This window comes from Phodopus roborovskii, unplaced genomic scaffold (genome assembly GCF_943737965.1).
Source record: "Phodopus roborovskii unplaced genomic scaffold, PHOROB, whole genome shotgun sequence".
NCBI lineage: Eukaryota > Metazoa > Chordata > Mammalia > Rodentia > Cricetidae > Phodopus > Phodopus roborovskii.
In genome coordinates, this window is record NW_026126433.1 from 5,466,011 (window position 1) to 5,491,110 (window position 25,100).

At 42.1% G+C, this 25,100-nt stretch overlaps 1 protein-coding gene across 1 annotated transcript in view; it reads left to right on the forward strand.

The window, feature by feature from the left end:
* The window catches only part of Pex5l (peroxisomal biogenesis factor 5 like), a 142,737-nt gene that overhangs the window by 113,448 nt on the left and 4,189 nt on the right, over positions 1-25,100 (forward strand). The window contains exons 10-12 of the mRNA XM_051185844.1: positions 20,437-20,553; positions 22,384-22,527; positions 23,341-23,411. Of these exons, the coding sequence (XP_051041801.1) occupies positions 20,437-20,553; positions 22,384-22,527; positions 23,341-23,411 (332 nt within the window). The remainder of the gene's footprint in view (positions 1-20,436; positions 20,554-22,383; positions 22,528-23,340; positions 23,412-25,100) is intronic.

A 25,100-nucleotide genomic window follows, 5' to 3' on the forward strand; every position in this document is an offset into this window, starting at 1 on the left:
TTTTTGAGACTTGTTTGTGTCCTAGAATATGACCTATTTTAGAAAAGCTTCCTTGGGCTACAGAGAGAAATGTGTAATCTGTATAATTTGAATGGAACAATCTGTGGTATATTCATCCTGTCCCTTAGCATCAGAGGTTCACTGGATGGCTATGTTGGATATGATGGGTTTATTTTTGGTTTTCTTTTGTTCATCTATAGCTCTCATATAATTTATTCTCTCCTGTACTCCCGTGATTGAAGCTGTCTTTCTTTTTCCTCCGGCACAGTGTTCCTTTAAATCTTTTCTGCAGTGTTGACTTAGTGATCATGAGCTGCTTTAGTTTTCTCGAAATGACCCCATTTCTTCGCCAATTTTAAATGTTAGCTTTTCTGGATACAGATCTCTTGGTGAACAGTTGCTTGCTTTCACTGTTCAGAATATATCCCGTCATGGCTTTCTAGACTTTTAAACTCATTGGTAAGAGATTAGATGTTATTCTGAAGTGTTTTTACTTATAAGTGAGTTGGCACTTTCCCTCACAGGTTTTAGTATCATGTCTTTGCCCTGTGTTTTTGGTGTTGGACTGGTGTCAGGAGATCTCCTTCTCTAGTCATATCTATTTAGTATTCTAAATGCCTCTGGTATTTGGGTGTCTTTCTCTAGATTTGGAATTAATTTCCTGCTATGGCGTTTTTGAATAGATTATCTTTGCCTTCACCTTTTGTATCAGCTCCTTTGTCTACCCCAAGGATCTTGGATTTGGTCTCTTGGTTATATTCTGGGGTTCTTGGAAGGTATAGCCTTAGCAGTACTTTCCACTCTGTTTGTTTGTATTGATTCTTAGAATTATTCATTTGTAACATTAGTATTTGATTTTCTTTTATTCTGAAGTCTGCTGGCTTCTTTCTCCAGGTCTGTCTTGATTCCTCTGATCACTCTTATCATTTGAAACCTTAGTATGGCATTTTACTCATTTCAGTATCTTTGAATTCAGCCATTGAATTGGGATGTTTCTGAGGAGTCAAGCTGCCTTGCTTCCAACTTCCCTCTTGCCCTCCCCAAGGAGCTACAAATGTCTCCTCTTTCCACAGCATTGCCTTTCTGTCTCTGCATGTTTTAGCGTTTCAGTTATTCATTTTGTGAATTTCCTAAGGTCTTCCTCTCCTTCCTTCATGTCCATTCCAAATAGACATGAACCCCAAATAGACAAGACTGGAGAGTGACAGTCTCATCTTGAGCCCATCTTTACCAGTTCCCAAGGAGAAGCTTCTAGCCCACATCTTTGAAACACACACTTCAACACTCACGTCTCTTTTTTTAAAGATTTAGGTGATCCCTAATTTAAATATGCTTTAATCCCCATAATATCTGGAGAGTTAATAGATTCTGGGAACATCCCTGTATGGGAATGAAGCATGTTTATAGTTTATTTTCACTTAGTTAAAATGTGAAGCTACAATTATCCCTGCAAACAGCCTTTTAATTATTCAGATGTCAGGGCAGCCCAGCATGGATACAATTGACCTTTACATTTCTCTTGAGTCAGCAATGTTCTTCAGCCTCTTAGTGTCCTAAAAAAAAAAAAAAACAAAAACAAAAAAAAACAAAACAAAAAAAAAAAAAAAAAACAAATCACAAGCTCTGTTTCAAAGAGAAAAAAGAAAAAGCAGCTAACGCTATTTTCCCCATAGCACTTGGGCGGCACCGCTTCATGCTCCTCAGTTAGGAGCGACTGTTTGAGTTACTGCTGCTTGAGTGTCCCTATGAACATCCAGAGTGTGGAAGGACAGTCAGCTCATTGTAAAACATTAACAACAGCACCCAATTCTGATCTAATGCTTCACAGATTCCACGTGGGGGAAGAACAGATATTTGGAAACAAGAAAGCTCTTACCTTAGCCAAGATCTCCTAAGAGATCTCAGACAACGGAGGATGTCTCCCTCTTCTGACCTCTAGCCCAGAATGCTTTCCAAATCCCCAGGCAGGTCATCCAAGTGACAGAAACCCTTCAGATCAGAAACTGTCTTTTTGAGCTTAATATTTCAAAATCATAACACATACCTAGAGTCTAGGACTTAATGCATATTGAATTTGAGATATATTATCTAGTCTCTGCTTGATGTCTCTAGATTTGAAGTAATATTTTAAGAACCCAAATTGCCAATAAATTAACTGTGTGTGTGTGTGTGTGTGTGTGTGTGTGTGTGTTACAAGTGATCAAATTCAGGACTTTGTACATACCAGCCAAGCAGTGTACAGCTGAGACTTACCCTCGCCTGTTATAAATGCATCCCTGCATACAGATTCTTAGAAGGAATTAGAGTGAGGCAGAATCTTCTATAAGAGCAGTAAGTGAGGTCCTGCACCCGTAGGTGTCTGTTCACCTTGTTTTTCTGGATTAGGCTGGGAAGGATGTAGAGGAGACAGAGAGTCCAGCAGACTTCTGCACAGTGTCAGTTCTGTGTGGATGAGCTGCTGTCTGTGGGTGAGTAATCTCATCTCTGTGATCCTTGAATTGTAGAAATGGAAGCTGTGCATCTCAGTCCATTGAGGAATTAAATGAGAAGAGTTTAAGAAATGGTGTGTCAGTTCAGGAAGGCGTTTCTGCTGGAGGGCATATGAGTACCTCTCAGGCCTGCGTCTCCTGAAGAGTATAATCTGGTGAGAGCAAAAGCAACCTGCAGTTTGTCTACCATCCACTCAGCACCATGACCTCAGTCTTATACACAACTCTTATGAAATCACAGCTTAGTCCTGTGTACAGTTGCTGGCTCAGCAGAACCAGCTTGACACTGGAGAGGGACAGCGCAGGAATGTATTGTCTCAACACAGTCAGAAATCATTGTGTTTACAGCTTCCAAAGCTTCTAGATCTTTCTTGGCCTTTCCTGCTCTGTAGCTTAGGCCATCCCTTAGCTAGTGACAGCATCACTTGTTTCTGCACCTCTTTCCACAAAGCCTTTTCTATGGACAGAGGCTCTGTCCCACCTGGTTCCTTTTTTTTTTTTTTTTTTTTTTTTTTTTTTTTGTTCAGTTGGTAGAGCATGAGACTTAATCTCAGGGTCGTGGGTTCATATCCCATGTTGGATGCCATTTGTAGGTGGAAATTTCTGTATTGCAGGGCCCAGCTGCTGTTTAATCCCAAATAAACACACAGAGGTTTATATTTATTATAAACTGTTTGGCCAATGGCTCAGGCTGCTTATTGGCTAGTTCTCTCTTAATGGTTAACCCATTTCTATTAAACTATGTATTGCCACAAGGCTGTGACTTACCCATAATGCTATGGCATGTTACTCTTTCAGAAGCTACATGGTGTCTCCCCGGAGACTCACTCTCCATGCTCCTCTTCCCAGAATTCTCCTAGTCTGGTCATCCCACCTATACTTCCTGCCTGGCTCCATCCTGCCTGTCCATTGGCTGAAACAGCTTTATTCATCAACCAATAAGCATACAGCATACAGAAGGACATCCCCCATCATTTTTCCTTCTGTAATATCTACCTGTCTTCATGTAGCCTTCTTCTCTCTGTGTCTAAACGCCCTTTGACCTGTAAGAACACCAGTAAGACTGAACCAAAAGAGACTCATCTGAACTTAATTATGTCACCCAAGCCTTACTATCTGATAAGATCATTGCATTAGTTGCTGCTTCTCTCCTTGCTGTGCAGAAATATCTGATAAAAGCAACTAAAGGATGGAAAGGTTCCTTTTGGCTCACACTTTCAAAGTTCAGTCCATCATGGTGGGGAAGTCACAGTCTGAGACAGATGCTCACACTGCACTCATAGTGAGGAAGTAGGGAGATGAACATGAGCACTCAACTTTTTCTCCACATTGAGTCAAGGATTCCAGCCCATAGAATGGAACCAATCACATTCAGGATGGATCTCAATGCAAGAAAAACCTGTTTAGAAATACCCCTGCAGGCACAGCCTTCTAGATGATTTTAGTTTTGATAGCCAATTCTTTGTAACAGAATCTTTTCCACATCTGCAATTATAAGGCTAGGAGCGGCTTTTTCTCAGAGCCTCCCCACCCCCATGGCTGAGTCCTGCAGAACAGAGCCACAACAATGAGGAGAGGACAAAGACCTCAGCCTCCCATCACTGACTGGCCTTCTTAAATGCTCAACATAATCATGTGCCCTCATGTTACGCCTTCATCAGTTTCTCATAAATTCTTACAGGGGATGTCCATATGCATCACGGTGAGAAAGTCACCAATGAGTATAACTGAAGATAGTTACAGGTCACTCTGCTCTTGTGTGGCCCAATCTGGTCTATGAGAAGCGTGTTCTCAGCCATTCCCTTCACAGGAATATGACCACTGACCCCTTTGACTTCAGCCCTTTTGTAAGGATTCTAAGTAGAATACTGAAAGGCTATGTAAAAATGTGTGGACATGTATGTGTATGACTAGGTATATAGACAGAGATGGATTTTAAGCTCTTCTTTTACATATCTTACATACAAAGTCAGATACCTCTTGTTCTGTTGTTTTTTGCTCCTATTCCTTTAGAAATTTAATCAAAATTTCCTTTTTAGTATTCTGTTGTAGTTTCCTTCTTGATAGAAAAGAGATTAAGAGCAAAATGCAAGATGGATCTAAATGGAATGAACTTGGTTTGTCTTAGCAAATTAAGTGACAAGAGGCTGGCCACCTGAAGGGCTGTGTCCTGCTTTTCCTTCAACCAAGATGCTTGCCAAGCAATGGCCTTGATTGCTCTTAGGGCCCAGGACAGTTTTGGGAGTCAGGGCCAGGTGCAGTGAAAGAAAGCTGCATTGGAGGAAAAGACAGACAAGTGTGGGTGCGTGGTGTGGGTCCTAGCACTCTCCTGTGTAAGTGGGGTCCTAGTGACTTAGGCAAGTCACTTATAAAGGTCAAATAAGTCGATACACATGAAAGGCCTTTAAGAATACACACTCAGGGTTGACAGTGCTGCTGCTTTGTAAGAGGCAAAGCAGTTCATTGACAACTGACTCTTCTCACCTAAGAAATTAAATCTCAGATTCACCCTCTCCTCTGTTTTTGTTACACTCTGGGTGTGATCCTGTTCACTACAAGAGCCTCCTCACTTCCCTCCTCCTGTTTCCCACAGTTCATCCCCATAAGAAGTGTTTGGGACTAGATTCTCCCAAAGCCTTTCCTTACATGTCACCATAGACAAATGCTGTAGATAATAAGCAGAAAATGTGAACACAATAGTTATTATGCCTCCCACCCCTTCCCTGAGCCTCATCTGCAACTCAAATAGAGCAGTTCAAGATTATACACTGCTACTTTCCTTTTGCAGAATAATCATATTAGGGAGTTTTCTCTTAGACCCATGACCTATCTAGTCTCAGGTTTGTGGCCACTTTATCAGTATCCATCTTATGGAATGGGCCTTAAATCCAACCAAAAAGTGATTGGTTATTTGTCTTAGTTACCTTCTGATGCTGTAGTATGACACCATGACTAAGGCAACTCATGTTTGCAGAGGGTTAGAATCCATGATCATTACTTCAGGGAGCATGGCAGCAGGTAAGCATGGCACTGGAGCAGTATCTGCTGCTTCCATCTTAATCCAAAGCATGAGGCAAAGACATATATCCTGGAATGGCACGGGCCATTTGAAACCTCAAAGCCCATCCCCAATGGCACATCTCCTCCAGTATTTTTTGCCACCAAGAAAATCCTCTAGTATCAAGAATGGATTGCATCTTGCTGCATCATTGGCTAAAGGGGTCCCATGGAATGCCCCAAATGAATGCTACTAATCGTTCCCAAGCAGTTCTACAAAATGGGAACCACACACTCAAATATATGAGCCTATGGGGAACATTCCCATTGAAATCACCATGTTGCTCACATTCCTGCCACCATTTCTCCAGTGTATGCTACAGACGGGTCACTATTGTAGGTCCCAGAATTTGTAGTGGGGTGATATTGATGATTACCTTTCTCTTCTGGTACCATGCAAAACAACTTATAGCAACATGAATAATAGTCAGTAGGCTAGTTAGGTACCATCTCCAATTCTCCATGTTCAATGATATAAGGAAGTATTGTCTTCCACTACAGTGCTTTACCATCAGCCTCTAGCCAGCAGTCAATAGCCTCGGCAGTAGCCTGTGATGTTTGGGGAACTCCATGGGACCACTTTAGCCAATGACTCAACAAGATGCAATCCTTTCTTGGCACTAGAGGTTTTTCTTGGTGGCATAAAATATCTAGATGGGGCATTTTCTCCTCTGTTATTTGGTGACACCATTTAGATTTATTTCATATATGTATATATTTTGGGAAGCTTCTATAGTAGTATGTTTCCATGTTGTTCTTCAAATGCCCTTTAGTGTTAGTTGCCCCTCCCCATATTCCTTCCTTTACCCTTCTGCTCCCATACATCAGTGCCTCACTCAACACACATCAAAGAAGCTTCCTTTATTAGAGGGGAATTAGCGCAGAGAGATGCAACTGAACAGTGTGCAGAGAGGGTGACTGTGGAGCATGTCCTAAAGAGATGTCTTCATCAGAACCCTCCTGTCAAGGCTCATGGATCTATGTGAAAAGGAAGAGAAAGGGTTGTAAGAGCTGGGTTGATGGATGACTCCAAGGAATGAGTGTCTTCCAAGACACAACAGTACTGAACTCACGGGGACTGTGGCACAAGACCTGCACAAGTTCAAGACAAATGGAGTACATCCCTGAGAGGGGGAAACTGATATTGCATCCCATCTCTAAATAAGGAGCTACTTGCCATCAATACCTGCTGGCAATGGGAAAATCCATTTTCTCCAACACAGTGTCACTGGGTTATCAACTACACTCAGGGCAAGTCAGGCCCCATGCCTAGGAGTAGTTGGCTAATCCAAAACAAGCTCCATGTTTTTGTTGTATTTTGGCATTTTTTTGCCTTATTGGTCTTTTGCATGCTTGTTTTGATTTTTGTTTTGGTGCTTTTGTTGGATTTTGTTGGTGGTGGCATTGTTTGGGGGAATAAAGTTGGATGGGTACATAGGGGAAGAATCTGGGGGCAGTTGTGGGAGGGGAAACATGGTCAAAATATAGTGTATGAAAAAAATAATTAAAAAATAAAAAAATTAGATAGCTAAGTTATTCATGGCAGCTCATATCTGAAATCCCAGCACTCTGGAAACTGAGGCAGAATTGCTGTGAGTTTGAGGCCATCCAAGCAGATTTTGTCTCAACACAACAACAACAAAAATTATCAGATAAGAATTTTGGTAGAGAGGTATTTAAATGTATAAAATTAAATATGAAAAAAGGCTATTAAGTGAAGATAAGGGTTTTTTAAGTGACCTCATCACTCTAGTAACTCCAGAAACTTCCATAGATGCCATTTTTACTGTAAAAGTTGTAAGCTTTTTTTTAACTTTCCCCCTTCTCTTTCTTCCCTCAAATCCCTCACAAGTACCCTCCTTCCATCTCCTTCCATGCCCCCTGCCTCAGATTGAAGACTTCTCTTTCTGTAATTATTGGTACATACAGAGGCTTATTTGCCTGCAGTCCAAGACAGTCTTCCTTGTACCCTGTTCTCCATGCATCGAGCTGAATAAGATTGTTAGTCTCTGTTATTAACACAGTAACTGACCACATGATTACACGATGGTAAAACACTTTCATCACTTTATGAGTTTCATTGTCTTCAACTTTTTCTAGAGAGTTCTCCTTGCCCTGCCTATCCCCTGTTGCTGCTGTTGCTGGGAGTTCAAACCTGGGGAACACACACTTTGCTCCTGACCCATTCTCATGGGCTCAACACATCCTCTCCAAAGATTCCAGTCAAGTCCTGAATGTGTATGGGAATTCCTGTTCCCTGAAAGCCCATATCACTAGCTCTGGTTATACTCTTTTTAAAAAAAATGAATGAAGAACTTTTTATTAGAAACATATTTATTCTTGGAAATTTTATAATCCATACAATGAAATATGACCATATAACCCCCCGTCTCTTCCTCCAACTTCCCCCATAACTCACTCCTAACTTTGTCTTCTACCTTTTCTTAAAACACATAAACCAAGAAGCCCAATCAGTGCTGCCCTTGTATACATGGGTGTGGGATTATCCACTAGAACATGGGAAACTATCAGTAGGGATACCCTCCCTAACACTATCAGTAGCTCATCTGTAAGGCATGGAACATAGAGGTCATCTCTCCCATATATACTGGAGTTTTGACTAGTTGATCTTTCTTAGTCCTTGTGAAGGTAACTACAGATGGTGTGAATTCATGAATCTAATAGTCATGTTTACCCTTGAAAGCAAAGAAACCACAGAGCCCATCATGTACTCAGCACCATGCCTAAGCATCCCAACGCAATTTCAGCCATGTACATCCAGATCCAAACTCTACATCTAAGTCCTGTTGACTGTTCCCATTCTCTATGCCAGGACTAAGACCTCACAAGGAGCCTGATAGTTCTCTCTCTCCTCTCACCCCATCTACTCTTCCTGCCTCACTCTCTTACATTCTCATCCTCAACCCTTCTGTTCTCTCCCTTCTTTCTATTGTCTGACTCCTCCTTCCCACACCTAACCAAACATTAAGTGCTAATGATCCTATCATCTGTCTCTCATACCCACCTTTTCTCCCCATCTCCATCACTTATTACTGTAGTTTCCACTGTCACTTACGTAGACGATGGGAACAGTTCAGACAGTCTTGTTCCAGGGAAGAGAATGCAGGTTCCTAATTATTCCACTCATTTTGCTTCATTCATAGAAATCTTCCTAAAACACAGATCTAAATAACAGTTTTTCTTTAAAAGAATCCAAACCTACTCACCTAACTTTAAAAAGTCCTTTATAATCTTCACCTTTCTTACCTCTTCATCCTCATCGCTGACTCCTCCCAGGGCGATGTCCACACTGGCACCATAATAAACTATCAGTTTCCAGAACCAGCCAGGTTGCCTTCCCAGCTTTTGTACACAATGTACCTTCTTCTAGAAATGTTCACCTCACCATGAGACCCAGCTAACATCTGCACAGCCCTGGAGTCCCAGCTGGCTTTACTGCTTCCAGAAGGACTAGTGAACTCCGGAGTCCAGCTCAGATCCTCTCCTCCCTTCCCTTCTTGCTGCCCTCACAACACCACATCGCTTTCTTGTCTGCACCCTGCACCTCCCTTGGACTGGCCCCTCCTTTGCTTCTAGATGCTTCTTCCTTTATGTCCCCGAACTGCACCCTTCCTATACTCTTGTCTCTGCCGCCAAGTCTCACCGTCTCGAGACAGGCTCAGCATCCCTTTCTTCCTCAGCACCTGTGATGTAGAACACTGTCTGCCATGGGGTAAGAGACTGCCAGTAAAGTTTGCTGAATATGCAAATTAAATGTGAACAGATACATAATAAATTACTTGGAAGAAACACTGCCTGTCAGTCATATTTTTTTAATTGCCTCAGTCAAAGAAAATGTGTGTCCTCCCCCCAAAAATCAATTGACTAAGACATTAGGAAGATATTAGGTTACGGTCTTGAATGCCTTTTTGAACAAGTGTGTCTGGCCTTTCAGACTGTGTCCCTAACTGTGTAATGGCTCCTGCTTCGGCTGACCCTGCCCCTGCCTACTGTTATGCAGCTGAAATTGGGGAATGTGGGTCCATCAGTCCCCTGTGCACCTGTGTTTGTCAGGTCCTGTGGAATAGATGCTTACAGGATACATTTCCCTCTAGGCCAATGGAGCTTTCCACCTGGCATTTTATTGCTCCAGTCATCTGCTGTGTTTTGAGACTGGGAATGAAGCAGCCAAGGAGCTAGATTCAATGTCTAGTATCCTTGGCAGAGAAAATGTTTCTTTAATTCTGTCCAAATTAATCCTCACAGACCAATAAATCAATACACAGGGAGACTGTGTGATGATTTGGGCCATCTGGAAAATTTCTGAAGTTTTGGTGGCCGTAAAGGGAGAGCTAAGACACCTGGCTCCATATTCTCCAGGCACAGCCAGATGCCAGCTCAAGGTAACATGGGCATGTCCGTATCACCAACCACCAAACCTGGGGCTGAGGGCTGTGCACAGCTCATGCCCTGGCTTGCAGCAAACCAGCTTGACCTAGCTTCCTACCCATACTTGGGAAATCACAGCCTGAATCCAGGTTCTGTTTTCACCTCTGGGCTACCAAATAGTTGAAGGGCCAAAGAAAGGAAAGGGGCTGGGAGACAGCCTAGTCAGCACACCTGTAGGGTATTAAAAGCCACATAGCATGAGGACCACAGAATGTTGGGCACACTGACACATGCTTGCGATCCCAGTGCAGTAGGGGTGGAGATGGACAGATTTCTGGGATTCACCAGCCAAACAACCTAGCCTAATAGGTGAGCCCCACATCCAATAAGAGCCCCTGTCCCTCAAAACAAGGCAATTCCAAGGTTGGCTTCTTGCCTGCATGCATTCATGCACAAATGAGCACACACAGAAAAGGGATAAAAAGGAAGCTGGCCAGAATAATAGTGCATACAGCCACAACTGGGATAGCTTTTTGTTGGTTGCTTGTTTTGGGACTTTTCTTGACAACCTGACAGAGACAGATTTTCTTGTTTGGAGATTGATTGGAGTTTTGGTTTCTTTTTATACTTTCCTTTTTAAAATAGTATTTTTTCTATTCTTTGAAAGTTTCACACTTTCAATGTTTCAATGTTTACTGGACATCTCCATCCACCACTAATGCCTCCCTCCATCTCCCCCTAATGCCCAACCACATCTCTATCCTAATTTCATGTACTTTTTATCAATAACCCAAATCCAACTGGTGCTGCCCATGTGTACATGGTATATAGACATCCACTGCTACATGAGCAACACGCCTGCAGCCACATACTCAGAGGAGAATGGCTCTGTCCTTCAGCAGCCATCAACTGCAAGTAGCTTCTCCCATAGGGGTGGAGCCTGGGGATCCTTACCCAATCCATGCTAGACTTGTGACTGTCTCAATGTTACAAAGTTCTTGTGCAGGTAACCACACTCTCCATGAGTTGCTGCCTGCAACATCCCTACCATGTGTGGAAGTTGTCACTTCATAGTCCCCTCCCTGTCCAGTGGCTGTTAAATCAATTCTTCTCCAAAGTTCCCAGAACCTTGGGTGATAGAGGTTGATATAGATGATCTATCCCGAGGTAAGCACTTGTACTGTGATGAGTTGAGTTTCTGTAGTAGCTGCTTCCTACTGCAATTAAAAAGAAAAAAGGAGACATCTTTGATCAAAGTTAAAAGTAACATAAATCTACAGATATATATGTGTGTGTGTGTGTGTGTGTGTGTGTGTGTGTGTGTGTGTGTGTATTATGTATTTAGAGTATAGTTTGATGGTATAATCATTTAGTAAAACAACAGTAGGTTTCCCCAGTCATGAGCTTTTGACCAGGTTTATAGTACTAGGAATAAAATCCCTGCTGTGTAGCAGAACTCATATCCAATCAGAAAGCAAGTGGTTATTCCCATGGCCATCATTCCACTACTACACCAATGGGGACATCTTGCCAGTGGGTCAGTACCGTAGCATGCATGATCCAGCAATGAGTAAGACTACTGATGTCTTTTTTCCTCCTAGTCAGTTCAAGATTGATTTATATATTTTCTGCCTACAAGTAGTATCTCCAGCAATAGAGTCCTACCATCTAGTTATGGTGGGTAGCAGGGGTTGGGGACTTCTGGGGCCTTCTTGACCAATAACTCATAGGAAGTTACCCTGTGCCTAGCACTGAGATTTTCGTTTAATAGCTCATGTCTTCTGGGAGCATCACTGTCTACCAACACAGGATGTGTGTATGTGTGTGAGAGAGAGAGAGACAGAGAGACACAGAGACACAGAGAAATTGAGAAATTTTAAATGATGATGAATAAATAAAACCAATTATATATATATACATACATATATATACAGACATACATTCTTGAACTAGTGGTTTTCCATATATCCTTAGCTTTGGCTAACTTACTCCCTACCTTTCCCTCTCTCCAAACCCTCAGTAAATACCTTTAACTCAAGTATACCCCCCATCTCCTTTTAGGTCACCTTCACTCTATTGTCCCCTCTAATGGAATGTTTTCCTTGGGTTGAAAGGTCATAGGTTTTCATATAGCTTTTTCATGAACCTTCTGCAATACCTCATATCCTATTCCTCACCTCCTCCATCTTTCCACTCCCAGATTTCTCCCTCTATGCTCTCATTTTGCCTGCATTTTGCTCTCTTCCCCCTGATCCTGGCTTCCACATGTACTCCAGTTTAAATGTCCAAAACAAAGGAGTCAAAACTATGATCCACATATGAGAAATAACATTGCACCTTTCTGAACCTTAGTGGCCCAAGTCAATATGATGTTTTCCAGTTCCATCCATTTACCTACAAATTTAACTATTTCACTTTTCTTTACAGCTGAGTGATATTCTGTGTGTGTATGCACCACATTTCCCCTACCCACGCATAAGCTAGTGACATATTTATTGATTGATTCCATTTCCTAGCTGCTGTGAATTTGGCTGCAGTGATCATGAATGTAGCTGGATCATATGGTAGTTCTGTTCTCAAGTTTGAAGGACCTCCCCGCAATTTATTTTCTTTATAGATGTATTAATTTGCACCCCCTCAACAGTGAGTAAGTACTTCCCTTCCCCCGATGCTCTCTAACATTTGTTGCCAGATTTCTTGATGACAGCCATTCTGATTGTAGTGCCGTGGAATGTTGAAGTGATTTTAATCTGCATTTCTCTGACAGCTAAGGATGTTGATCAGTTTTTAAACTGCTTCCAGACCATTCACCTTTCTTCTTTGGAGAACTTTTGCTCATTTCCATACTTCATTTTTAATTGTCTTCTTTATGTTTATTTTTCAAAGCATTGTGCATATTCTAGACACGAGTCCCTGTCTGATAGATACATAGTGTGCATTCCCTTCCCATCTATGAGCTGTTGCCTCTTCGCCTTTACTATACAGAAGGTTTTCATTTCGGGAGATCCCATTTTGCCAGTTGCTGGTCTGACTTCTTGCACCATGAGAATCCTATTCAGAAAGCAGGTGCCTTGGAGCTGCAGGGATGGCTCAGCAGATAAGAACTCTTGTTGCTCTTGCAGAGGATCCAGGTTCTGTTCACCCACATGATGACTCACAACCACCCATTATTGCTGTTCCAGGGATCTGACACCCTCTTCTGGCTTCTGTGAGCACTGCACACATGTGGTGCATAGACAGATATACATGCAGAAAATTTAAAAGGGAAAGTATGTTGTTGTGCATACAAGTTGAAACACATCCCCCGCTTTACCCTCTGGCAGTTCCAGAGTGTCAGATATATATATATATATATATATATATATATATATATATATATATATATATCCATCCAAGTCCATTTAAATGAAAACAAACATTTATAGACAATATTTGGGAATTTGGGCGTCGTTCTTTCCAAACTACTTCCTGCTGGTAAGGGGCGCTGTCTTACATGTCAGGTCTTACATGAGTTCTTGACGTGTTGGAGTTGTGTTTGTTTATGGTAAGAGGTAAGATCCAGCTTCATTTTCCTGCATGTAAATATCCGGGTGTCTCAATGAAATTTGTTAAAGATATCGTCTTTTCTCCAAATGTATGGTATATTTTTGTCAAAATTCATGTAGCTACAGTTGCTTAGACTTACATCTGAGCCTTTGAGTCTATTCCACTGACCTATGAGTTTGCTTTTATGCCAGTGTCATGCACTTTTTAATACTATGAGTTGGTTAATTCTTCAAATTTAAAAAAAGGATAGGCAAAACTATGCTACAAAAAGGAAGCACCTAAAAATAGTCTGTAGTGATGATAATTCTTCTAAACAAGTGGTCCCTCTAGTGGCCATTTTCTTATGGAAAGAAGAGAACTGGGGAGACTTCTCCCTGGACATGGGAAGGCAGGGAAGGAGCCCTTATGCCTCCTCTGATCACATCTGATCACAGCTTCACGTTCCAGCCCAAGTTCACCGTTTCACTTGGTGCTCACAAATGCCCCGCTGGATGACTGGTTCTACCAATTGAAGGTACTAGTGACACACAGAAAGTCATTTACTTGTTCAGGGTTACATTACTCACTGTAAAATTTCACACCTAGGACTCAAACCTCATCTGACTTCAGAACTGCTCCTCTCAGCCACCATTCCTGAAATAAAGCAATAAAGCTTTGCGGGTCTGGGCCAACCACAGAAGTTACAATTTGTTAGTTACCAGAATTCTTTTATCCGAGCTCCTCTCCTGTTGGAGTTATTTTAAATGTTATATTAAAAAGAACAATAAAGAAAATCAAAACTGCTAAGAGACGAAAGGCCAGAAGCTGCTAAGAAATGCTAGTACACTTTTTTATGGTCTTTGTCCATTCTGCATACATAATTATATGTATTCATAAAGGCTATTTTAAATTACTAGTTGCTATTGAAAAGCTAAATGTTTTCAAATCATTTGTCTTCTCGAAAACATTCAAAGATTTATTTTCATTTCCACCTCCACATTCTGGGTCCCATTTTAAGCATTTTCCAAGCTGTATTCCAAAAACTGTGAACACACACACACACACACACGCCACATATATGCATATGTAGATACAAGCACAAGCATACACATGCACACATGCATGCACACACACACACATGCACAGCACACACCTTTCTTCTTGTAAACCATCAACACAGGATATCTATACAGAAGTAATTCAGAGGCATGAAACTGCTCCAGGGGCTAAGGAAATGGCTCAGTCAGTAGGATGCCTGTGTGGCAAGCAAAAGAACCTGAGTTCGGGTCCTCAGAACAAAAGGAAAGCTGGATGCCACAGCCCATGACTATACTCCAAGTGCTGGGGAGGCAGAGGCAGGAGGGTCATTGGAGCTCTCTAGCCAGCCAGCCTAGTAAACAAGTAAGAAACACTATTCCCAAAAATAGGGTTGAAAGCAACTGAGGAAGGCACAGGACATCAATCAGCCTCTGCCCTCCATGTGCACACATATGTATCCGTAAGGCCTGCACACGTACACCACATCAAATAAAGAGACTGACACACTATAAATCAAGGAAGAAGACATTATTGTGGAACATAAGTGAAACAATTAAGCTTTCTTTAAAAAAAAAAAATTTACCACCAAAATAAAACTAATTGGGTAACTCTGAAAAGTCCAAGAAAAGGTGATAGAATAAATTCCTCCCAACCTCATCCCATAAAAGTCCTGCTGCTGGCACAACTTCTCATCTGCAGGCATTTCCCCTGCAGCCTGCACCCCAAAGCCCCGGGGAATGTTACACACCAACATTCGGTGTTCATGATGCTGTTCCTAAACATGGTTTTAATTACTACTTAACAGCCAGCTTTGCCATAATTTTCTTAATCTTGCTCTTAGGTTTTGAATAATTAAGGGCAAAACAAAGATTTAAATGGAAAGAAGTGCCTAGAAGAGTAATAGGTATTTAACAGAAACTAAAACGCCAAACAACATGTAGCATAGATATTTGAATTGAGGTTGTAAAAACATTTATTGCACTCTGTTTTTCTCAATGATATAAAAATACAATGAGAATACTTACTTTTTAACATAATATTTAAGTTATTTTGAGAATATCATATTCCATATTGTTGGACCCTAATTCTGGGGTCCTGATGGGCCAGTGGGAGAGCCCTGTGACACAAACACCAAAACCAGGAGATGCAACAAGCAAGAGGCGTTTATTGAACGAGTGCACTTGGGTGACAGCAATCTCCGGTTAAGCTGCACACCCCCCAAAGGGTTCAGGCTCTCTTTTTATAGAGACAAACCACAATCAGCATACATGCATGGGGCACAAGGTGATTGAATACAAAGTATGATCTCATATTTGAGAGATCACCCAGGTATGATCTGTTCTTATTCAAAGCATAAACCATAGAATGACTTGGAAAGTCCCCAGACTGTCCATTGGCCAGGAGTGACCCAGACAGGGCTGTTTATCTGGGATCATTTGTTCCAGGGTTGAGGATCTTCTTCCTTGTTGTGGGGCAACGCCTGTGAGAAACTTTTTTTTCATACTCTGGCTTTCTCTTGGCTGTAACTACCCCTATTTAACAAGATCAGTCTAGCATGACCATTAGCCCCCTCACCATAGTAACTTTTTTGTTTTCATAATTTTGGTTCTCTCCTCCCGTGTCAATGTTCATGCCTTATGATTTTCTATATTCCACTTGCAAGAATTATTCTCCTGCCCTTTTCTTACATCCTTGCTCTGCAAACTAAAATCTTTCAGACAATGTTTTTAGATCATATCTACCTCCTCCATCCCTATAACCTATCAGCCTCTCCCAACTTTGTGGTGGTTTTTTGTTTCTTTGGTTGGTTGGGTTTGTTTGTTTGTTTGTTTGTTTGTTTTACCCACTGGTTCTAGTACATGCTGCTCATACACTGATTAAAATGGGGCCATCTACTGGAGCATTGTCTACCCCTCTCAAACCCCTAGGAGCCATCAGCTCTTTGCCATTCCTCCCTTAGGAGCTAGGGTGGCGAGCCTCTGCCTTTGTCATGCTGGAGTGCTGAGTGCCTTGGTCTTGTGAGTCAGCTACAGTTCCCATGAGATCATGAGTGAAGCAGCCCTATCATGCCCAGAAGATATTGTATCACTCCAGTCCTCCCCAGCTTGTCTCTTACAATCTTTCTGCTCCCTCCTTTGAGATAGTACCTCCCCTTGGGGGCAGGCCTGAGATGTAGATTTCCCATTTGTGACTGACATCCACAAAGTCCACTGACATCATTCTCATTTAGTAATCAGAACAATTCACCCAAATTTCTTTTGTGTCTACATTTTGAGAATAAGGAAAACAACACCTGGAGAGGTGAAAGGTCCTGGCAGACAGTCACAGATGGAGCAAGGAGTTGAGCCTAGGCCTGTCTGAAGGGAATGCTGTTTTCCTATCATTATATGTGTATATCCCAATAGAAGGTTGATACCAATAGAAGGTTGTCATTAAAATGGAAACAATTTTCAACCAATAATTCGCTTCTAGTGTGTCTTAATAGCTTTTTAATTGTTGTCAGAAGACACCATGACCAAGACAACTTATAGAAGAGCTTATTTGGAGCTTACAGTTTGAGAGGGTTGGAGTCCATGACCATCATGGCAAGGAGCATGGCAGCAGGCAGGCAGGCATGGTGCTGGAGCAGCTGAGAGCTCACATCTTGTATCTTGATTCGTAAGCATAAGGCAGAGAGAGCTGACTGGGAATGAGATGGGCTTTTTGAAACCTCAAAGTGTCCCCCCCCCATCCCGACATGCCTTTTCCAACAAGACCACACCTCCTAATTCTCTCACCAACTGGGAACCATTAATAGGAGCCAATGGGGGCCATTCTCATTCAAACCACTACTTGGTATAAGCAGATTGGTGAATGTCAATTCTGGAAAAATAGTCTACTAAAACCCAGAACAGCCAAGGAAATCATCAGTAAATAAAACCCCTTGGTCATGTCTAAAATGTTTAAAATTCAAACATGTTGGAGGTTTTCCTCAACTTCATTAAAAATGGGGAAGGGAGCTGCACTAATTGTAGCCACTGCAGTTAAGTCTGGGTTTTGAGTCTGAGTGGAAATTGATGGTGCTAAAAGTATTCTGTAATTAAGTGAAAGCTGTGCTCTGCAGCTCAATTAGTCTGCTGTGACTTAGTTTAAGTGGAAACAGTAAATCCGGCTGAATCTCATTATATGGAAGCCCAGCAGCCCCACCTCACCTGAAGTTCTGGTTCCCACAGAGGTAGAATTTACACAAAAACTCCTCTAGTGTGGAACACAGGGAAGGTGACCCCGGCATTTGTGATGCGAAATCGCTCTATCTTCCATTCAGATTAAACAGTGCTTCAGATCCCAAGGACTCTCCAGAGGGATGTGTGGCTGTCTTCCTAAGGATGTGAAGACAGTGGCTTCTCAAATGCTGGATGGGGTGATGGGAATCAACAAAGCATTGTAAGATTCCCTCGGCAGGTTCTTCTTTTCCACTGCAGACTGACTGACCCTGTATCTTTGAAAAGTTAAAGAAAGTAGTCCCCCCTCATATTTTCTCCAGACTTCTTAGTGTTTGATCATAATAAGGCTTAAAGGGACTTAAAAGAAAGGAAAACAATTTATTTGGGGGTTTTGTTGCTTTGCTTTATTAAATAACTACAAAAGCAAAATATAACACAGAAAATTCGGGAAATACAAAGTTTGAAACAAGAGCCCCTCCGCTCCTTGGGCCTCTCTGCCCTTCGTGACATGCTACTGTACTTCCTCATGTTACCAGGGCTGCTGTTGTTTGAGATTCTTGATGGTGTCTACTAGGAACACACATTAAAAAGAAAATTTTCTCATCATCCCCCACCTTAGCCCGTATACCTGACGGCCATTGCTTTTGCTTCCAACATCTCGGACATAGTGTCAGCCCACCTGCTGCTTCCATGAGGGAGGGAAGGGCTCTGCCAAACAGAACCCATTTCTGTGGTAGGAATGAATGTTCCAGAACTGACGGAGAAGACATGAAGACCTCCTGCTTATTCGGTAGCTTATTCAGTCACATTTGCTGACCCTCAATTACCTAAATGTTTGGGTCCAAAATAAATATGGTCATGATGACCATTCAGACAACTTTGAGGAAGCATTCTCGTTGGTACCGCCCGGGCTGCCAGCAGGGTGAAAGGGAGGTCACCCTCAGCCAGGTTGTCACCAGACTCAAGGTTCTGGAGCTGTTTGAGATGTGCAGGTGAAGAACCTGAATCTCAGCTCCAGACTGAGGGGCCGCAGAACACTTCCAACTGCTGCTTCTGTCTTGTCTAAAGAGAACAAATGATCCCCAAGCACTTGTAAAGTGACACAGCTGGGACACAAAGTCTGGGCGGCCAATACAGCGCTGGGCACAAGGATCTCCCCACATCTAACAGCCAGGGGGCCCAAAGTGATCCCCAGCAGTCACACTGTTTCCCCTCCAGTGGGAATCAGGGTCCCAGCTTCCTCCCTTACTCGCGATTCTGAGGTGAAATCACTGTGCTAGCCAGAAGGTGTACACCAGTATCCTACAATCAGAACCCACAACCCCTCCATCTTTCTCTACCCCTAAAAAGTACCACCCTAGATTAAATGGCTCCTGAGTCCCTTGAGAGACTCACCCTTTCCCCTTGATCTGGCCACCTAAAGTACTCTCTTCAGACTAAATGACTCTGAAGCCAGCCAGGGGCAGCTCTAGCAGAGAGTTCTGCCTTGGGCGCCTACACTGTCTTTCATGAAGTAAGAGTTTCAACTGGGCTTCCCTGACAGGACATGAACAGGAAAGGTAAAAGGGAAACAATATATATTGATGTACAGTCACCCTGCCTTGGAAAATATGAAGGTGCATAGCCAACCACAAGCTCCCCCTGGCTCTTCTTTAGCGCTAGGAGGCAAACTTCGACACAAGTAGATGGCCCTAGGCCTGGAAGCCAAGCAGAATTGAAATCCTGTGACTCCCTCATTGGGGCAGTAACTCTGGCTCACTTTCCTCCATGCATGCTATTTAACATATGATAAAGTCAATTCTCCTGTTTTTACACAGGGCCATCCAAGCCCAGCCAGTCCAAGAGTGCTGCTCCAATTCTTTATATTCTAGGAGCAACTCAGGCCTGGGCCTTCCTTCTTAAAATATGTCTCTACCACATTTGAAACTGACTTTAAGTGCAGAGGTATCCAATGAAGGATAACTCAATACAATATATTTTAACTTCACAATGGTAAATAAGTGGCATCCATTCACTAGAAATTGAACTTGGAATTTTGGCCTTTACCTGGACCAACATACATATGCAGTAGGGCATCATACTGGGCAGCACACAACAGCCAGAGTTAATGTTCTCTACTTTGCAGTGGGCTGTGGCATTAAGGCACAATGTTCAGGAGGTTACATTCATTAATGTCTCTCTATAGTATCTTAAGCTTGCTATGGATTTGTTTGTTGATAACGCCAACTTACGGTCAGGAGCAACTGTAGTGTGTGTTTAGCCGATTCATTGGTGTGAATGATGTTAGTGGTTATTTTATGCTGGGGAAAATCATAGCTGGGGATGGGGATGTGGTTAGGTTGGTAGAGTGCTTGCTTAGAATGTATGAATCTTGGGTTTGACTCCCAGAACTGTATAAACCCAATATACTGCATTCCTGTAATTTCAGCACTTGGGAGTTGGAGGCTGGATGATCAAAACTTCAAATCATCTTCAGTTACATAGCAAGTTTGAGGCCAGCCTGGAGTACCTGAGAATTTAAAAAATTAATCAAAATTAAATTAATATTTTAAAAAGTCAAGGCTGATCCACTTTGACAACTGGGCACCCTGCAAAAGATCCACCTGCTTCTGGTGTCGCCTGCCTACTCATCCTCCTCCTCCCACTTGACCTATGAGGCAAATGTATCTCTAGAAACAAACCAGGTAAACACAATGTGATCTCCATTCCACTCTCTCGTTTCTCCTGTCTCTTAGTCAGATACGGAGTTCTGGGATAAGATGCAGGCAGAGTGGGAAGAAATGGCCCGGAGGAATTGGATATCTGAGAACCAGGAAGCCCAGAACCAAGTCACTGTGTCAGCCAGTGAGAAGGTAACTCAGTCTTTCCTCTCATCTAATGAGTGTCTCAAGATTCATCAGTCCGCATGTCATGGACCAGTCAGTAAGTACTCTGTGACCTAGGAGAAATTGTACTCAATGGGAAACAGGTAACTCTGGCGTGTGTGGGTAGCCAGCATAGAATGAAATGTCCCTGTTTATTACTGTTCCCACCGTTTATTACCTACCCAAAACCTGCCAGGGCTCATCACCAGCCGCCTGCCCTGGTCATATAAAACCCTGGAGGTGATTCCGAGGCTTTGGGCTGCTTCTCACAGTATCAGCAAAGGCTTATGCAAAGAATGCTCTTCACATGACCAGGTCATGCTTAAGGGACTATGCAATGATACTCCACTGCTAAGAGCCCTGGGAAATAGGAAAGTACAGTTAACCACTAACCAGATTGCCCACTAAGTCGTGTCTGCTTTGAGATCTCCACCTTTAAAAACACTTAGGAAAAAGAAGACACTAGAGTTACTGAAAGTATGCTGAGAGACAGAGAAATGGATGTTTCTTAAACAGAAACACACACACGCAAACATGTTTATTGATAAATTTACCTCATGGTTTAGGGATATGGAATGAGTTTCAATAGCATTCAGTCCTGAATAATATTCAGGATAAAATAAGTCCAGGATAATATTGCTGTATTTTACTCAATACAGCAAATACTTGTGTAGCAGATACTCTGCCCTAGGTAGAGGGGATGTAATGGTCAATCTGATTTTATGGGATTTACATTGTCATTCAAGTGTGTCTCTCTTCCCAGTGGCCTCTGTCCCTCAAGAGGTCAGGCAATCCCCAAAAAAATATTTTTTTAAAGTAACTACCTGTCCCACAGAATAAATGTGCAGTATGGGTAAAGAAAGGGAGGACACTGTGGGCTCCCAGACCCCAGGTTATAATCCATACACCTGAGGCATGACCACCCATCATCATGTGCCAGCAGATCCTCTGGCTATTGACACATTGTTTCACCTTTCTAGTCACCCATGACACACAAATGTTTCCATTGATCTTCCTTAGACCATAGTAACTTCATCACCAGGTGTGCTTGTATCAGTCAAATTAAAAACATTTTCTGATTGTTTATGACAGTGAAACAGCAACAAATAATATTCTCAAATATTACAGGAGATAGTTTAGCTCCAGAATAGACGAACTACATATATACAGTCTAAAAAAGCAGTTCTCAAAGTCTAGCATAAGGAGAAAAATCAAAACAAAACAAGTACAAAACAATCCTGAACAATGAAGCTTTCACTGTAGCTTTATTTAAGAAAATAAATAAATTTTGAAACAGTGGTTAATTTTGGCCAGGCACATGCCTTTAGTCCCAGCACTCCCGAGGCAGAGGCAGGCAGATCTCTGTGAGTTCAAGGCTAGACTGGTCTACAGAGCTAGTTCCAGGACAGGTTCCAAATCAATACCCTGTCTCAAACAAACAAACAAAATTTTAGCTCAGGCTGGGCTAGAGCTTACTTTGTAGCCCAGGCTAAACTCAAACTCAGGGTAATCCTCCTGCCTCAACCTCCATTGTTCAGAACAATGGAGGCATGAGCCACCATAAATAACCAAGATGTTCATCAGTAAGGACTGAGTAAATATATTTAACATATCTATGTAAATCATTTTAGTGACACAGGATTACCACAATCCAAAACTAAGTAGGGTGTAAATTTCAAGATTGTGTGTGAGGCTTCTAGGTTGAATATTCATTTAAAAAAATACTAGACAAGTACTTGCATATTTTGTGTTAAATATTTGCAAATGAAAAAAATATATTATTAAAAGATGTGTTTTGTGCCTTCTTCTGTGTCACAGGGTTATTACTTCCACACGGAAAACCCCTTCAAGGACTGGCCTGGAGCATTTGAGGAAGGCTTAAAAAGGCTGAAAGAAGGAGACCTGCCTGTCACCATCCTGTTCATGGAAGCAGCAATTCTTCAGGACCCTGGAGATGCTGAGGTGGCATCCCCCTTCATTCTTTCAGACTGGGAAAGTGCCTAAGTCAGAATGAGAAGGGATGCTGCAGGGTGCATCTTCACCAAGGTTTACAAAGGAGCTCCCTTGGCTCAAGTTGATCCTGTTAGAAAACCATGCATTACCTGCTTTCTAACTGAGTTTCTAATCTTTGAGATCCAGAGTCTCCTAAGATAAAAACTGAGCACAGGAAACACAAAAATAGCCAACCTGAGCCAGGCATGGTGGTGCTCACCTTTAATTTCAATACTGCGGGGTGGAGCAGAGGCAGGCAGGGCTCTGTGAGTTTAAGGCTAGCCTGGTCTACATAGAGAGGTCTAGGCCAGCCAGGGCTTCATGAGACCATGTATCCATTAAAAATAAATAAATAAAACATGAACATGAGGTTTGCCCGAGGATTTTAGGAATGAATATGACTTTTGTCTGGGTCTCACCCAACCTTTATAGAACATCTATTGTATCCTCAAAACTGCTCTGAGTCCTAGCATAAAATGTTGACGAGTTGGGGAAATGTGCAGCAGTTAAGAAAACACCTTTGTGGAGCATTTGCAGAGATGAGTACATAAGCAAGGAATCATAGTCAGTTCAGAGTACGGCTGGAGTGTGTGGTGGGTGGGTCCTCCCTGTAATTAAGCTTGCTCCCCATAGGGCATCACAACCAAACTAATTAAAATGGCAAACAGCCTGCTTCGTTTTGCAATGTTAGCAGTTTGTTTTGTGTTTGTTTGTTTTCTTGTGTTGGTTTGGGTTTTTGCTTATTTGGTTGGTGTTTTGTTTTGTTCTGTTTTGTTTTCATAGGCATGGCAGTTTCTTGGTATAACCCAGGCAGAGAATGAAAATGAACAAGCAGCCATTGTCGCCCTCCAGAGGTAGGCCTGGGGGACAGGGGGAACTTTGCCTCTGTGCTCTTCTTCCAATTGGAGTGTGAAGAATTTGTCCAAGGCCTGTGCTGAGATGCCACATTCCACTCACACTGACTCTGAATGGATAATTTTCCCATAACATTTCTCAGTCTACAAAGCAACTCATGTTGTCTAGAACCAAATAAAGTCTGTGTTGAAAGCAATCAGAAGTCAGACTCATTGAATCAACAGACTTTCAGTGCTCAAACTTTTTGCAACTTCCAAAAGTTTTCTTCAGGAAAAAAAAAAAAAAAATGTGTTCAAGTTACTGCCTGCAGGTGGAGATCACTTCAGGTGGAAGGAGGGGACAGAGCATAAGTGTAGACTCTCCCCCTTAACAAGAGCCCTCATCTAAACCCTTGAATAAAACAGTTTCCACCAAACATACTTGTACTCTCCATGTGTTTCTTGTATGTACTGTTAATGTAATGCCATAGGAAGGAAGAAAACATATATACATATACAAATGTGTGAGATATAGATGTGTATAACTTGTACGTGTAAATTCTAGAACTTCCAAATCTTAGAATGTAAGATCCTAGATACTTGGAGTTTGAGGGCTTTAAATTCCCAGAATTCTTCACCTCAAGATTTGATAAGTATCTTATAGTATAAGTTGACTGGGGAGTTATTTTTTGTTTGTTTGTTTGTTTTTGTTTTGTTTTGTTTTGTTTTTCCAAGAGAGCTGAGAGACACTGGAAACTAGGGAAAGCCAAGGCCTCATAGATCATGTATAAAAGAGACAGGATTTAAACCCCTATTCCACATGATGCAAATCTAGTGCACCATGCATACAAATGGAATTAATTTTTTAAGATGCCTTGGAGTCTGAGTCTTGATTGACTGAGGAAGCAAGGTTCATTAGCATTGGAATCTCCCAGGGTTCTAATGCACACTCGGGTTTTACTGCTAGGTTTCTGAGGCACTGGGAACTTGCTACCCCAAGTCTTAGGCAGATCCTACCAGGGTTTCCATCATCTGAGGACTTGCCAGACCTTCCCACATGAGGTCTCACTGCAACCCCAGTACTAGAATGTGTGTAGTGAAAAGTCCCTCTTTTGCCCTTCTAAATTTGGAAAGTCTTGCTAGAGGCAGCAATAGCCTGGGACATGTACAAGCCTGCATTAGTAGTCTAGAAAAAGAGATTCCCCTCTCTTTTGTGAAACATTGTACAGCCTTTCATCTTGCCCAGTTTAGGGGAGCTAAGATACTGCAGCCACATTTAAGTAATTTTCTCTTTGTATCATATAGCAGCCACACTTTAGAAAAGTTTATTAAAGTTATCAAAACCAGATCTGGACAAATGGGCTCAGTGTTTAACAGAACTGGCTGCCCCTGCAGAGGACTCCAGTTAAGTTCTCAGCACCCACAAGGTAGCTCACAACCATTTGTGACTCCATTTCCAGGAGATCCAGTGTCCTCTTCTGAACTCCATGGGTACCAGACCTAAACATGGTACATAGATATACAAGCAGGCAAAACACTCATGCACATAAAATCATAACATAAAATGTTTTTGCAGGGAGTTGGTGGTACATGCCTTTAATCCCAGCACTCAGGAGACAGAGGCAGGCATATCTCTGTGAGTTCGAGGTCAGCCTGGTCTATAGAGCGAGTTCCAGGACAGGTTCCAAAGAAATACAGAGAAACCTTGTC